A 16,567-nucleotide genomic window follows, 5' to 3' on the forward strand; every position below is an offset into this window, starting at 1 on the left:
TCTCAGCGAGCGGTCCGACTGCTGGCCGGGATCATTGCGTTGTGTTCTTGGGCAAATCACTTTGTTCTAACAGTGCCTCATTCTAATGCTTGGGATAACCCTGTGATGGACTAGCATCAAATTCGAGGGGGAATGGAGATACTTCTAGTCGCTTAGTGCTACCGGAAACGGAATAAATTTCGGCGGAATGGATATTTCGCCCGTGCAGGTGTTTCTTGTCGCACGTTGGTCCTTCAGTGGCGCATCTGCCTTTGTTAGTGAATATTGTTATATAGCTGGCGTTTTTTCCGCTACAGCGCGCCCATTCATTGGCTAGTTCGTGGTCACATGACATCTAACAATGAAACTGTTTCCCGCCAAATGCCATGAGCGGGGATCATTTCGAAAACGGCGATGACGTCAAACAAGAAACAGTTCACTGTTACCCGCGAAATGTTGACCGCTGTTGCACGTCATTTGTCAATAAAGTGATTATTTGTTTTCCACCGGTTTGACCCATTTGTTTTGCTGAATAACAACTTACTCAATGACCGGTCCCTTGGGGAACAGTGAAGTTTGTTTTGTATATGGTTTAGCTGGCTAGCGTAACAGACGGTTTTCAGAATATTTAAATGTTAACTTGTGTCCGACGCTCAGTGAATTCTCGGGCGTTTTACTACCATTTGGACTGTTTTGTTGTAGCTTTGGAGAGACTGTCCGCCTGTTGCATCCATTTCACGAACCGTTCACAGACCACTCTGGAGCAAGAATCTTACAGCAATTTACCTTCGATCAAAAGAAAACCAAAATAGCGCAAGTAAGTAACGAGTTTGACTTCCTACCTATTTTGATTTTGTGAATTTTTGTTTTTACTAAGGCAGAGGGCATGATACAAGAACCTTAGGTATCTTGCCATTTTGTAAGAAATATTCATAATCGATTATCTAACGTTCATTTTGAAATACCATATACCCTATTCCAAAATGGCCGGCATTTTAGTGTTCTTTTGTTTGCCTTCAAATTACCCCTTGTTGCCTCGTTCTTAAACTCGAAATTCAAAAGAAAGTTTTGCCTTGAACGAGGCAACAAGGGCTAATTTTCAAGCAAACAAAACAACACTAAAATGGAGGCCATTTTGGAATAAGGTGTATAAAACTTCTGAAACGGAAATAAATGAAAAAAGTGAAAATAGGACACTCCGAACAGATTCAAGAAAGCTGTAAATTTAAGTATTGTGATGGATGACAAATTTTCCTTGTGATGAACTTTGAACGTTTTTAGCTCCTAGACACGTGCACAAGTCTGATGCTCTCAGCGCATTCACGGCTTCCTTTGTCCCCCCGGATGAGACGTGACACCTCTCAACTGTTGCTCATTGTGTCTGATGGCAGGGGCATATTCCTGGAGGGCATGGAGGTTGGTAAAACAGCCTTGAAACTCAGAATAACTTAAAATATTTTCAAAGTTAAAGGTTTTCAAAGAGCATTGGCGTCATACATGCTGCCTTAAACTGATCGTGGCTAGCCTCTTGAAGGTTTAAATTGGAGAAGTCCCGCTTACGGTTGAACCACTATTAAGCGGCCACCCTCGAGGAAATGGGAAGTGGCCGCTTAATAGGGGGTTGTGCCTACTTAACAGGTGGCTGGTTAATAAAGCTTCAACTGTATATAAAATTTAATGAATTAAGAAATGAACTCTCTTTTTCATTTTCATTTTTTTTAAAGGTCACTCCGCTTCTGTTATAGTCATTGCTTTCGATAGATAACATTGCTCAGGGAAATGGGAAGAGGCCACTCAACAGGTGGCTGCTTAATAGAGGCTCAACTGCATATAAAATTGAATCAATTAAGAAATAAACCCTCTTTTTTTAAGAGCACTCCGCTACTAATATAGTTATTGCTTACGATATATTACATTGCTTATTTACAGTGTCGAATGAAACCTATTAGCCGATGAAATATCTTTTAAAATTAACAAGTTTATTAAGTTTGAAAATATTTCACTGAATAGAAACATATCCGAAAGCCTTCAAAAATTCGAAATGGCACGTGGTTTATTTTATATTTGGTTTGAAATTTTTCAAAGTACTCTGATTTGATTGCTATGATGATGATGATGAACATGAAGGAAAGAAAAATCAAAATCAAAATAATTTACTCTCGACTGTGTTTCTCCCTGTAGACTGTACAGAAGGCCGTTCGAATTGCAAGAGAGGCCACAATATTTATGGTCTTTGTGATTCTTGACAACCCGGCCAACAAGGACTCCGTACTTGACATCAGAGTGCCGATATTTCGTCCGGGAAAACTGCCAGAAATCAAATCCTACATGGAACAGTTCCCTTTTCCATTTTACATCATTCTCAGAGACATCAACGCATTGCCGCTGACCCTAAGTGACGCACTAAGGCAGTGGTTTGAACTGGTGTCTAGTATGGATTGATAGCGAAAGCTTTCAGAGTAAAATGCGCGAGGGCCTGAAGAGAGCGAAAGAGGCTTGCCATCTGGGACCAGACTGATGTCAGAATACCAGATTGCCGTAAAACGAATATCAAGGAGATCACTTGTTCAATTTCATACTCGTGTTGTCCAATTAGGAAATCACAAGTTGGCAAGTCTCACAGCATGTTGCATGAGAATCGCTGATGTTCCTTAGCAATGTCTGCAAACAACCGCTGGCATGGATTATGGAAGATGCAGGATTTTCGGTCGTTAAATGAACCTGTGGTTTACGTGCGAAGTTTTCATCCTCTATGCTTGTTGTACCGTAGTCTGCAGAGCTTTGCTTGCTTCCTGGACGCCATCTTGTTTTGATTGAAAGAGTGGACGAACGCGCGGTCTTGGGTCCAAGCCAAGCTATTCTTCCGGTCATTCCCAGATTTCCTTTGTGCCCCCACTTTTGTAAAAATCTGCGGGTTATTAATTAATATACATACCGTTGAGAAGATCCTCGGTAAAATAAAATCAACTTATGTTAACAAATTGGTCACAATGAAATTACTAGTTTAAATTAAATCATTTAAAAACATTTTTGTTAAAATATATGCCACGACGTTCTGGCGGTTCCATAACGTCACTACCAAGTCAAAACGAAAAAATGCGCGAAGATAAATATGAAATGAAATGAAAATTGCTAAGGAGATCAACGCAATGGAGCAAAGATGAGCAAAATAAAAAATAGAATATCTCTTTGTAACAGAGTCAGGTAAAAAGATTGGTGCGAGATGAGCGTTTAACTCAGAATACAATTCCTTTGTAACAAGCTTTTCATAAACCAAACAACAAACTCTAATCTACATTTGTTTAATACGTAAAATAATTTGACCTCTAAATTAAAGCAGACTTTGATAGTCCACGTTTAGATGCTGGTCAGTTGCTGAACGTTTGTGTTGACTGATGTGTTACTGTAAATGTTGCATCGTATATCCGACATAAATGCTTGGCACTATTTTAGTTTCGACCTGAGAAGATACACCAAACGCGAAAAACCGTGTTTGACCACATTTCTTACACCTCGAAATTCTTCCAATATATAGAGGTATTACATGGCCGCGCGGAGATAGGGGTTTTTGAAAAAAATTTTCACTCGTTCGCTACGTTCACTCGTAAAACACTGGAAGATAAATTTCGTTTCTCCAAGCGGTCATGTAATGTTCTATTTATTAGTTTAACACGAATGAAATACTAAACCATTTCACTTTAGAGATGCGAAAGGCGCGATTCATCATGTAACCATAGCAACGTTGATCTTTTCACTTGTGAAGATAACGTTATTTTCACGTGTGAAGATATGTTTTCGCGCGAAAGCTCACCTGACATTTCATTGGTGTTTATATTATAAAATTCGCTACGCGTCGTATTTTCAACTCTCTTCTTGGGGTTTGAGAATGTGGTCAAACACGGTTTTTCGTGTTTGATACATTACACGCAATGCGGAGCTGGAATCTCATGCATTGACGACGGCGATGCCAAGAACAACGCGTAATATAAAGTGAATTTACGTTTTACTTGATTATTAAGAATTACCCTGATGTATTCAGTGTCACGGGCTTTTAAAGAACTAGCTCCTGCTGAATACGCAAAGAAAGCGTTTAACTCCAAAAGGAAACGGAAAAAAATTAGTCCTCGTGGTTGACTTCTTTCAAAATAAAATATTTTGGTAATAAGCCACGTTCGATATATCAATATTCTAACATGGCTCCGAGGCTTTCAGGACAAACTTCTCTATTTGGTGTTGTTTTCATTGTATCCAAGTCTGTTTTGGAAATTGAGAGACAAGAAACTTAAAAAATTTACAATTTTGACACGAAAGCCTCGGAGCCATGTTAGAATATTGTTATATCGAACGTGGCTTATTTGACGTTGCTGTTGTGCAGATTACGGCTTGTGCCAAGGTTTATATTATCATTATGTGCAAAGTTTTCTCATTACCGCATTGCCGTATGTGTTTGCTGAAGCTCCTTAGTAATAATCCGATTCCCTCTTCCTCTAAAAAGTGAAACTGATTCAGAAAGTGAACTCAGATGTGTCACGTTGTTCTCAGAAGTTGTTTGAAGTGCCACAAGAGCTGGTCTACCATCACGGCCTTCAAATGAGTGACACGGTTTCACAGTTTTCTTCTTTTCACCGGAAGCACCGGTCGCAGGTTTAAATGGAGTGAGAATTAATCTTGTGAGTGGCCATGTGATACTTACTACTTATTAACCGAGAGTGATTGTCTTTACGGTAAAATCTCAGACCGAGGCCTTGAGATTTGAGATATTCCCATAGAGACCGAACATTCGAGATTAATAAGTTGTTTATTATATGGCTGTTTGCCTTGTTTTTGCAAGCCCGTAATCGGCCCGTGGGCATTACGGGAGAATAATGCCCTACAATTAGCCAATTAGAGCGCGCGTTGTATCGGCTACAGAAACAAGCCACATAATAAAGGTTATAAATACCATCTACAGAGGGGAATCCCTCGTATTAAGTTAATGAGCAAGGTACGTTTCGTTTTTGGTGGTAACATAATAAACTGGATCGGAGGGATTCCCCCGAATTAACTTACGTCATCACCTATTCGTATGACTTTGCTACATCTGACGAGCTGAGTTCCGTTTTGCTGATTACAATGCGAGGGGTTTGGAAAGCGGTGCTGGAATCTCGTTTCTCTGTTAAAGTTTCGGTGATTTCTCAGCTACCAGGTAAAATTTCAGCGCATTTCTCAGTTGTCAGTAAACTTTGCGCATTTTAGATCTCAGCCATAAGTTAAAAACCCATTATTTGTCAGCTGACAGTTCAAATTTTGATCAATTCTCAGCTATCATTTACATGTAAACTCCATTCCGTCACCCCGAGAACTAACGATCTGCTGGAGTCTGAGGCTTGAAGCCTAATTCGCCGTTAAAATTTGCGCCGAACACCTGCGTTATTATAAACGATCAAATTATTTTAAGATGGATTAGAGCAAAAAAGCAAAATTTTCTCGAATTTTGGGCCACTTGAAGAGCATTTGCTCGTTTAAAATACTCAACTTAATATGGATAACTCGCGAAGCATGGGCCAATAGAACAAAAGACCCGAAATGTGTTTTCCCGCCAGCCGTGAATTTAGAATTAGCATTGAAAATGTGCATACCGTTTTGCCATTTTCAGGATAATAAGCCAAGTTTATCTGTTGCAAGTTTATGAACGGAAACGCAGTCGAGGTCCATAAAGATGCAAAAGATTATCGGGCCCAATATCCAGTCTTCCTGACGGAGCATTAAAAACACCATTTTCCTCGTTTTGTTTTAGTGGGAAAATTTTAAGGCATGGTTCTCGGCGTTTACGCATTTCAACGCAAGCGCAAGAAATTAAATAGCAGTGATGGAATTTTTAGTAACAGATTGATTGACAGCATTTCTTGACCGCATCCAACTAAGACTGGTTCTCAATTGTCTCCTTCGCAGCCGTTACTAAGGTCGTTAACGCATGAGCAGAAGCCCACATGCGCAGACGCAGTAAAATGTTGATAACTAGTGCCTTTTGTGAGGACAGTTTCATTACCAGCGCCTGCAGCGTATGTTATTTATGCTTATGCTTGCGCGCCAGTGAAAACCAGTCTGCAGTCCTCCCTCCCAGTCTTAGTCAAATAAAAACTCGAAACATGTTACTAAACCGAAAAAAATCCTAAGTGGAAAACTGCTCCATGCGTATAATCGCGGGCACGTAGGCTCAGCTTATTACATAAACTTAAATTTGTAAGAATGTAAATGAGCCGCCCTAGCGAATTTGGAAGCGATAGCCTTATGTAGGAGGAAAGTTGCTCCCTCGACCATAAAGGAAGAGTTAACTCTCGAAATTCCAACTTTCCAGTGTCGCCAGAGCAGTCTATTTACCTTTATTAACTTCACATTTGTATTTAACTCAGTGCTTCTCCTCCCGTTGACGACGCATTTTTTTTTTTCTCTGGAACTTCGAAATTAATACTGAGGAGTGTTTTACATTGATGGTGGACTCGAGTTAACAAATTGACGTCTGTTTTTCGTGCGTCTGTCCTGTTATTGATCATGAATTTCCTCATAACATTGTCAAAGTAGCTGTGGATCCGCAGACTACTTTGACAATGTTATGACGAAATTCATTGTCAATAACAAGACAGACGCATGAAAAACTATCGTCAATTTTTTTTTTACAATAACAAATTGTCAAATTGTCTGCTCTCGCCTCGCTCTCGCTCGTTCACGCATCGCATCATTATAAATTCATGTGTCTGTCCGCTTATTGACAATGAAAATTAACCAATGAGCGCGCGAGAATTTCTGCAGTTATCGTAAACTTTTGTATTGCTTTCAGTTTTGATTTATCTTTGCTCTAGTTATTTTTTACTAAGCAGTACATACTGATCGACAGAACAAGAAAAAGTTAATTGTTCGATTCTACTTTGACAACAGGACAATGTTCACGATAAATGTAAGAAATGTCAAGCGAATAATTTCCAACGTAAAATTATCTACCTGATGTAACTTTACGCAACAGGCCAACGTTTTCACTATCCCTACTTCTTAAACTAACTGTAACCCTTACTAGTAACAACTATATTAACTTGGACTTCACTTTCTCACGTACAGTGTTCAACCAAAATCTGAAAAATTCAAAATACTGATTATAGCCTTTTCTCTCCGTGTGCAAATTTACCGCAGACGCTTCATGCTTGATAAAAGTTCACGTTACTTTGTGAAAAAGATTTATATTTTTAAAAATATTAATGCTAACCAAACCTAGATGTTCTGTATAAACTTTGTTGAGAAATAACAACGGCAGGAAAAACACATGTTGTCCCTGACATCATTTTACTCTAAAATCCTAGTTTCAATTGCTACCAGGTATCAGTATTTTTTCATGTCAGACATAATTTAAAAGTTTTACAGCACGTATAACTGGTAAAACATTAGGTTTATCAGTTAAACATCACTTTGCTATTGCATTACTTATCCTCGCAGCGAAGATCCACAACAATATTGCTATCACTTTCTAAAAGTCGTATACTGAAAATTATCTTTTGCACTGAGGTGTTTCTGTTTTAATACTGCTGCTGCCGTAAATACTCGCTTCTGACTGGTTGGAAGCTGATCGAAGGAAATCGATTTTTTCCTCGAAACAATTAGGGATTAATTGTATTTGTGAACAGATTGGACTTTTCCTAATTTCCACTCGTGCTTGCCGCCAGTGGAAATTATTAAAATGTCCGATCTGTTCACGCGTACAATTAATGACTAACTGTTTCTCCAACAGACTGATTTCCTATACTAAGCAGTTATTTGCGTCCTACACTCCTGAGCTGCACTCTGCAGTATCCAAGTAAGTTTCAAATCTTCTTTCTGTCGCAGGGATCAACACATTTTTTGTACTTCTCACTTGCTGCCGTCCTGGTCGTTCTTCTCGACACCTGACATATGAAATAATAATAAAAGCAATAAAACAAAAAAGATATGAATGCGAGTGCAATTAAGGATTTACACTATTAGAGATATTTGAAAATTCTCTCAAAATTGCACGAGCCCTTAGGCGAGTAAAATTTGAAGGAATTTTTAAAAAAATCACGAGTGGTGTAAATTCTAATTGCTCGAGCCTTCATACGATTACTCATTTATTATGAGTGAGAAAATTGCAAACGCGCGCCCGTTAATTTGCACTGCAATGCAAATTAAGAATTAAGATGTTCTCAGCCAATCACAATGAAGTAATTTTCTCAGTCATATAATACATAAATAAATAAACTAATGAAATATTTAATTAATTAATTAATTAATTAATTTCAAAAGCAATGTTAATTATCGTTTCTATGTATCCAATATTCTGGAGATTGAAAGTTCGTGAAATGTAGGAGTTGAGGTTTGAATATTTCTTGTTACATTGTGTAAATGCTTTAACAACTAACAAAAAAGAGGTTTAATCTTCAAACCAGTCTAATAATTCAGTCTAATATTTTATCTCTGTATAAAGCCTTTTTTTAAGAAATGTGTGAGCCAATACCAGGATCCCTTTGTTAGAAATAAAAAAAGCTTGTGTTTTCATTGACACTTACCTTTCTCTCCAAATTCAAATGTCACGTCATCTCCAATCAGTATAAAAGGTGCCCACTGGTTCACGCCATAGCCATTACTTCTCATCCATTTCATGGCCTCGTGTAGAGATTCACCAACACTTTCCCCAGCAACAAGATGATCGTAGAAATGACTCATTAACTGCTCTGTTGGTTTGTCATCCAGGGCCCATAGTGATACCAACACTGAGCGTGCGCCAGATCCTAAGAATGCTCGGGCAATTCCAACAGCTCCCTCTGCTTTTGTCTGTCCACGAGCACTGTGGCAACAGCTAAGGACTACCAGCTTAGCTCGCAGTTTAAGTCCTGAAATGTCAGACATTGTCAATAAGTAGAGTCCTTCTTGAGGTATGCCGTTAGGAATACGAAAACTTGGTGCAAGGGCAATTTCTCCTCTTTCTGCATCACCATGTGCGGCGATATGAATCAGGGCCACTGAATTCATTCCTTGAAGTACTGCCTGCTTAGTCGCTTGCTGTCCCAACAAAGGCTTGACACCTAGCTTTTCTCCTACCATCCTCGCTTCTTTTTCTGCACAAGGTAATCGCGAAATGACCTTGAGGCGTCCTTCGAAATGCACTTCACCAACATCAGGATTTCCCACTATCAATGCACCGGTCTGACAGTGATAGTCTGCTGGACTTCCGCTAAAGAGCTGGAGTGTTGTTAAAGAAGGAACAACACGGATCCTAAAGGTCTCTGATAAGTACTTTCCGCTTTCATCAGTTAAGGCGGCAAATGGAATTTGGTATAAAGCACGATCAGGAACAATGAGATTTCAGGGCCCTCAAGGAATTCCACCACAGGAGCGATGATAAGTTAGTAGCAAATAGGTAGGTTCATTTTGGGTCCTTGGTTATCTTTACTTTCGTCTCTAATTCGCCAACCAGCTTGGCTATCTTCCTCGCATGATTGGGATTCTATCTGAAAACTGTGTAAAGACTGGTCTTCGCAAAGCTCCTCTGGTAAAACGCCAAAACTTCTGAAGTCAAAAAATGTTTCCAAATGTTCTCCTAATCCTTCTTGAGCAATTAGGTCACTTCCTTTTATCATCTGGAAATGTGTGACTCCGGTTGCTTTAAGAGTCCACAAATGTATGCTGCGACAATGATATGAGACGAACAGACAGGTTCTGTTACATTCTTTGGCCACGATACCCTCAAGACCAACCCATGTTCGAGGATTAGCTGAGATTTTATTCTGCGCAAAGTAACGAGCTAACATTAAATCTGCCAAAGCCCTGGCCTTCGAAAGCTCGGAAATATACAGACCTTCACCAGGTCTCCCGTTTGCGCAGAGTAAACAACTGAGTTGTCTGTAGGACAAAATGTTGTCGTCCAAGAAAGATATCTTAAATTGATCGTTGTCGCGGAGAGAGTCATGCATAGTCTCGCATATTTCAATACCAGAACGGAAATACGAGATAGCTTCCTGAGTCTTTCCTTCGTTCATTCTAATCTTTGCCATCATTGTGAGTGATTGGAACTGTGCTTTAATATCTCCCATCTCTTCACTTAATGTAAGTCCCTTCTTCACATAGTCTTCCGCACTAGCATATTTTGCCTGCCTGAAAAAGTAACGTCCAAGGATATAGCAGCCCCAAGCTTCTAGCAGCTTGCTTCCAATTTCTTTGCTTATCGCAAGCGCTTTTTCAAAATACTCTTTTGCACTGATCAAGTTACCAATGGAGTCAAGCACAGCTCCTTGATTGAAATAAAACTTGGCTACCCCTACTCTGTCTCCAATTTCTCTGAAGATCACAAGTGCTTTCTGATTACACTCGTTAGCCTTGCTATACTTTCCAAACCTCAAAAATTTATCTCCGAGCTTTAGGTATGACAGAGCAACTGTACATCTGGCACCAATTTCCTTGCCCATAGTCAATGATTTATCCCAGTAGTCTGATGCCTTCTCATAGTCGCCAACGGATTTATACACATTTCCAAGGTTTGAGTTACACCGTGCTTCTCCATATTTGTCTCTAATTTCTTTGTGCATTAAAAGTGCTTTCTCGAGATGTTCTCTAGCCTCCTCATATTCACCAACTGATGTATATACATTTCCAAGGTTTGTGTGACAGCGCGCTACTCCATTTCTGTCCCCAATTTCTTTGTTGATCACAAGTGATTTCTCAAAATGTTCTTTCGCCTTGTCATATTCGCCAACTGATGCATACACAACTCCAAGGTTTGTGTGACAGCAGGCTTCTCCATTTCTGTCTCCAATTTTTTTCTTGATGACAAGAGATTTCTCGAGATGTTCTCTCGCCTTGTCATATTCGCCAACTGATATATACACAGTTCCAAGGTTTGTGTGTCAGCATCCTTCTCCATTTCTGTCTCCACTTTCTTTCTTGATGACAAGTGATTTCTCAAGATTTTCTCTCGCCTTGTCATATTCGCCAACTGATATATACACAGTTCCAAGGTTTGTGTAACAGCATGCTTCTCCATTTCTGTCTCCAATTTCTTTCTTGATGACAAGTGATTTCTCGAGATGTTCTCTCGCGTTGTTATATTCGCCAACTAATCTATACATATTTCCCAGGCTTGTGTAACAACATGCTTCTCCATATTTGTCTCCAATTTCTTTGTAGATCACAAGTGATTTCTCGAGATGTTCTCTCGCCTTGTTATATTCGCCAACTGATGTATACACAATCCCAAGGTTTATGTAACAGCCTGTTTCTCCACTTGTGTCTCCAATTTCTTTGTTGATCACAAGTGATTTCTCGAGATGTTCTCTCGCCTTGTTATATTCGCTAACTAATCTATACATATTTCCCAGGCTTGTGTAACAGCATGCTTCTCCATATTTGTCTCCAATTTCTTTGTTGATCACGAGTGATTTCTCGAGATGTTCTCTCGCCTTGTTATATTCGCCAACTAATCTATACATATTTCCCAGGCTTGTGTAACAGCATGCTTCTCCATCTTTGTCTCCAATTTCTTTGTTGATCACAAGTGATTTCTCGAGATGTTCTCTCGCCTTGTTATATTCGCCAACTGATGTATACACAATCCCAAGGTTTGTGTAACAGCCTGCTTCTCCACTTCTGTCTCCAAATTCTTTTTTGATCACAAGTGATTTCTCGAGATGTTCTCTCGCCTTGTCATATTCGCCAACTGATGCACACACAGCTCCAAGGTTTGTTTGACAGCATGCTTCTCCATTTCTGTCTCCAATTTCTTTGTTGATCACAAGTGATTTCTTGAGATGTTCTCTCGCCTTGTCATATTCGCCAACTGATCTATACACATTTCCAAGGTTTGTGTAACAGCTTGCTTCTCCATTTCTGTCTCCAATTTCTTTCTTGATCACAAGTGATTTCTCGAGATGTTCGCTCGCCTTGTGATATTCGCCAACTGATGTAAACACCTCTCCAAGGATTATGTAACAGGATGCTTTTTTATTTCTATCTCCAAGTTCTTTACTGATTCGGAGTGCTTTTTCAGAGAGTAATTTTGCTTGCGCGTAGTTATTTTGATTGCGATACATTTGTACAAGATCTATGCTCAGCTTATATTCTTCAAGTCTTTCGCCGCTTTCACGGTAAATTTGGAGAAGTTGGTCTGCATATTCTATGGCGCTTGTGTTGTCTCTGATAATACTACAAGCCTTCCACATTGTAAAATTTATCCTCTTGTAGAATGATTTACTTAGTTTTTCGTCTTTTAAACCTGCTCTGTCTTTGAGAAGGAACAAACATTCCTTGCATAATTCGACGCCCTTTAGAAATCGATTGGTGTTTAGAAGGAAGCCAGCAACAACGAGTCCAACTGAGATGACTTGTATAACTTCGTCTACGTTGTTCATTTCGAACTCTTCTGTCTGAATGAAACATAGAATAAAAGAGGACACAAATTTGGAATCAAGTCTGCTGATCCATTTAACAAATTGACGTTAGTTTTTCATGCGTTCGGTCCTGTTATTGATCATGAATTTCGTCACAACATTGTCAAAGTAGCCGTGGATCCACTACCATTTTCATCTTCCAGTCCAAATTATCCTCGGTTTCATACTGCCTTCAACACAAGTTTCTTGGTTCGAATAGGATATTCTTAAAACACAATAATTACTTTAATCAATTCAATCAGGTGGAAAACGATCCATACATGAATGACGTTTTTAACAGTATGTCAATCCAGATTCACGCATGATTAAATGGTGAACAACCTATTATCAGATTTCCTCTGCGTTCAGAAAGACAAAGTTTTAGATCAAAGTGAAATAGGACTGTCATTGTTTTGCAGTTAGATATTGTTGGCATGGAAATATGATTAGTGACTTCAAGAAATATGTTCTTGCTATTAAGGTCAGAATTTTGTTTGAAAGTGCAACCACTAGCACAATAATTAAACACTCACCACTTCCCTTTCTCTCGGTTTCAAGAATACAAAAGCATCGACAGTGTCTCGTTACACTGGACTTAAGTTTAAAGGATAAGAGAAAAATTACCATCATATAAGTTTATTGAAGACGAATGTTCTTTTAATGAGTCTATGTTTTTGCTTCAAAATCGTTAAATATATAGGGACGACTGAGGTAGAAGCTCAAAAGTAGAGACAAGGGTAAACTCCTCAGAAAATGAAAGTTACAGACCAAGATAGAGAAACACGCTTCAAAATTTACTGACAGACATAAACAAGCAAACTGGAATGTACCGACGTAGATAAGCTCGGAAAAAATGAAAGTCACGAACAACAGGAATACGCAAAAATAAACAAGGAAAACTGAAGATCACACACTAAAACGCTCAAAACTGTAGGTCACGCACAAAGAGAAACGCGTGAAACGTTTCACGTGTTTGTCTTTGTGCGTGACCTACAGTTTTGGGCGTTTTAGTGTGTGATCTTCAGTTTTCCTTGTTTATTTACTGTCAATCAGAAAATAAGACAGACGCTCAGAACTAACAACTACAAATTGAACACACGAAAGAATACCCACAGACGAAGATCTGAGCACCCGAAACTGAAAGTCACCCAGGATTGCTTTCCAAAGCATATCTTTTTTCACTGAACATTAAATTATTCCTTCATAGTTACTCTTTTACCAACGAAATTTAAACTGTAACTGTATAGTCATAAAAACAATGCTTAAACTTACTATTCTAACGTCACTTGAGAAGTGAGCATCGGGGTGAAATCCAACTTCACTCTCGTGACCAACAAGGCTCTTCCCCTAAAAGAAGCAATGACACATTAGTGTTTAATTTTAGTAAATACTTACAAGTATTTTTAATGCACATTAACATATCAAACGAGAGCATCAAACAGACGATATCTTATATCTTGCTTATAAGGTTACTGTCTTACCGTTACTTGAGGAGTCAAGATCAGAATGAAATCCAATTTAGTCTGGATCAGCAAAAGAGAACTTCCTTTGGAAAGGACAATGAATTATTAATGTCGCTCACAATAACAAACGCAGAGGATAACCTATAACCAATATGTAACTTTTTTTCTAATGTATAGCTATATGTAGGCAGAATTTCGTTCGGACCTTAACTAACCCAGTCACTAAGTTTGAACATAAGTTTTGGCTTTTCTACTGACCATGCATGACAAATAAATCAAGCGTCGTTGAGACTGAAGCACAGCTAATAAATTTGACTCTTCTACATTGAGAAACTGAATCTTTGGAAAGCGTGGAGAGGCTGTGCTATTCCCAGGAATTCTCCCGAGTCAACATAAACATTGATTATCATTTGTATATTCTGTTTATTAAGACAAATTATATCTCGTTGAAAATCGAACAATAATACACACTCACCAATAAAGCGTTTCAGGAGTTCCTCGATTCTTCTTTGCGAGAATTAAACCAAAGATGAATTCTTAACTTAATCCCTGCGTGAAGAGAATAAATAAGAGAGTATATTAAAAAAAAGCAAAAAAACAAACAAACATGTGCGTACAAACATGTATACCAGAGGTCTCGGGCTCGAATACTGTTCCCTGCTACAAGACGAATTTGTGGTTAATGGTCCCAAATTCAACTCCTCCACGTTTCTTTAATAGCCACCCGGCCAGCCTTCCACCAGTTGGGATTTTTAACAAGTTTCTCTTCAATTCACAATATTTGTTGGCTTATTTCCGTGTCCCCAAATAGTGCAGTAGTGATGAACACTTCGACACTTAAATAACGCGATTTACTTTGTAGTTTGTGACAGTTTTCAACTTTGGACGGTGGATGGTGATATCCCCCTAAACTGGTGAGGAGGTATGTGGCACGCTTCATGAAAGCCATACCTTCGTTTAGGTCACCGGATATGCGATTTTCTTTACCCTGTTTCAGACGCAATTACAATCTATAAATGTCATAAATTTCTGCTTTATGTGATGGCATAGTTTATGTTAAAGATAACCCAGTTTTCGTTAGTTCTTTAGTTCAAAACTTAAGTTAAACTTAGTGTACTTACCGTTCTATCAGAAATTCAAATCAGAATGAAATTCAAATTTCTAGCCTCTGGCAGCTAAAACGGGGTGTCCTTCAAAATAACAATGACGTCCAAATTATCAGACTTTCGCTCCATGGGATACGCTTTCGATTTCGAATATCCACGGAATCTTTTTATGTATCTACAGAACATGCATCAAACTCAAGGGACAGAACTAGTACTTGTTGAACATTTCCAGCTAGCAGCAATTACACTGACATTTGTAACTCGCTTTAGCCTATAGAGCCCTTTCACTTATTTTGTGGTATTTAGCACAGTCTTATTTTGGCTTATTTTAGTATCTGTTATTGCTTCACAGTCGGCATGTTTCACTTTTTCCTCGCGTTTCAGTTTTCAATAAATGGTCAGTGGTCAATAAATTTATCAATGAAAGAGGGAGAGTGTGACAGTTTTGCGTGCGCGAGCCGACCTGCACGGCAAACAGGTTTTCTACTGTACAAATAACTGTACTGATATCGCTGTATATTTGTATTGTTATGTGGACAATATTCGCTGCACTTGGATAATAAAGCAGTTTATTATTTCATATAGAAATCAGATACAGGTCGCATGACAGTATTCAAATAGTGAAATCTCTCACCGCCCTCCCCCCCCCCCCCCCCCCCCACAAAAGTAACAAGATAAATCACGAACAATCAAGGCACACGCCAAAATTCTCGAAATTTAACATTTCGACAAACATGTCTGCAGAGGCAGCTAAATTTGCACAAGATAAAAGGAGAAATGATGGAAAGAACTGTGGAAAACGAGTGGCTTGGTAGCGTTTAATCATTGAACTTCAAATTTTCACACCTGTCGTTATGTTTGACGTGTTACCACTTCAGTTGTTCAAGGTTAAAAGTTTACTAATGTGACAAAAAAGTGCTTGGATGAAATTTACTCATTTAAAAGTATTTACAAAGAAAAAAAAAAACGGAAAAATGCAATGACGTCTCCATGGTCGTTCAAGGTGGCTTACTACATGTACAGTTGTCAGGCGCAACTTTCAACTCATTTGTTAAATGTTCGTAGATGTTTATTCTTTCTCTAAGTACTGTTTACTAAAGCTTTAAACCATGATACGCGGCATTTGAACAATACAAACGTTAACAACCAAAATGAGTGACCAACTGCTCAAGGGAAAATTAGATACTTATTTTTCTTAAAACTGATCTACAGTAATTACAAGGGCTATCATGCACCAGGGTAAACCCCTGGGGGGGGGGGACTTCCATAAGAAAATGTGGGGGATGCTCAGCGGAAAATTTAACTTAAACCCCTAAAGGAGACCAATCCGGGCACGGCTCGAGCTTTGCTTGACCCCTTAAAGATACCAGTAAAAACGGAATATGCTCGATTACCAGCCGCTGTTCAGGAAAGGAGCCCTCGTTAGTTGACCGAAGTCGAGAGACGGCGGAAATCGAGCCTTAAAACGGAAATAAGAGCGTTTGTTTTGTTATTATTTCTTCGATCGAGTGCACCCTAAAAGCTACTTCGACAGCTAAAAATGTAGGCGTTTCGTCATTAACGCCCTAAGAGAGACCAGAATCCTTGATCTATACCCCTTAGCGAGACCCGACCTTTT

The 16,567-nt window shown here is 39.0% G+C and overlaps 1 protein-coding gene and 1 pseudogene across 2 annotated transcripts in view; one reads left to right on the forward strand and one right to left on the reverse strand.

Annotated features, from left to right (window-relative positions):
- The window catches only part of LOC110069340 (midasin-like), a 77,178-nt gene extending 73,839 nt beyond the window's left edge, over positions 1 to 3,339 (forward strand). For both annotated transcript variants that reach the window (XM_089282725.1, XM_089282726.1), the window contains exons 93-95: positions 682 to 796; positions 1,261 to 1,395; positions 2,161 to 3,339. In XM_089282725.1, coding sequence (XP_089138851.1) covers positions 682 to 796; positions 1,261 to 1,395; positions 2,161 to 2,421 — 511 coding nt within the window. In that variant the 3' untranslated portion in view covers positions 2,422 to 3,339. The remainder of the gene's footprint in view (positions 1 to 681; positions 797 to 1,260; positions 1,396 to 2,160) is intronic.
- A 4,515-nt stretch (positions 3,340 to 7,854) lies between these two features.
- Positions 7,855 to 12,362, reverse strand: LOC110069338 (uncharacterized; annotated as a pseudogene).
- Between the last annotated feature and the right edge of the window lie 4,205 nt (positions 12,363 to 16,567).

Source organism: Orbicella faveolata, unplaced genomic scaffold (assembly GCF_042242905.1).
Source record: "Orbicella faveolata isolate gen_17 unplaced genomic scaffold, um_ofav_v1 contig_12, whole genome shotgun sequence".
NCBI lineage: Eukaryota > Metazoa > Cnidaria > Anthozoa > Scleractinia > Merulinidae > Orbicella > Orbicella faveolata.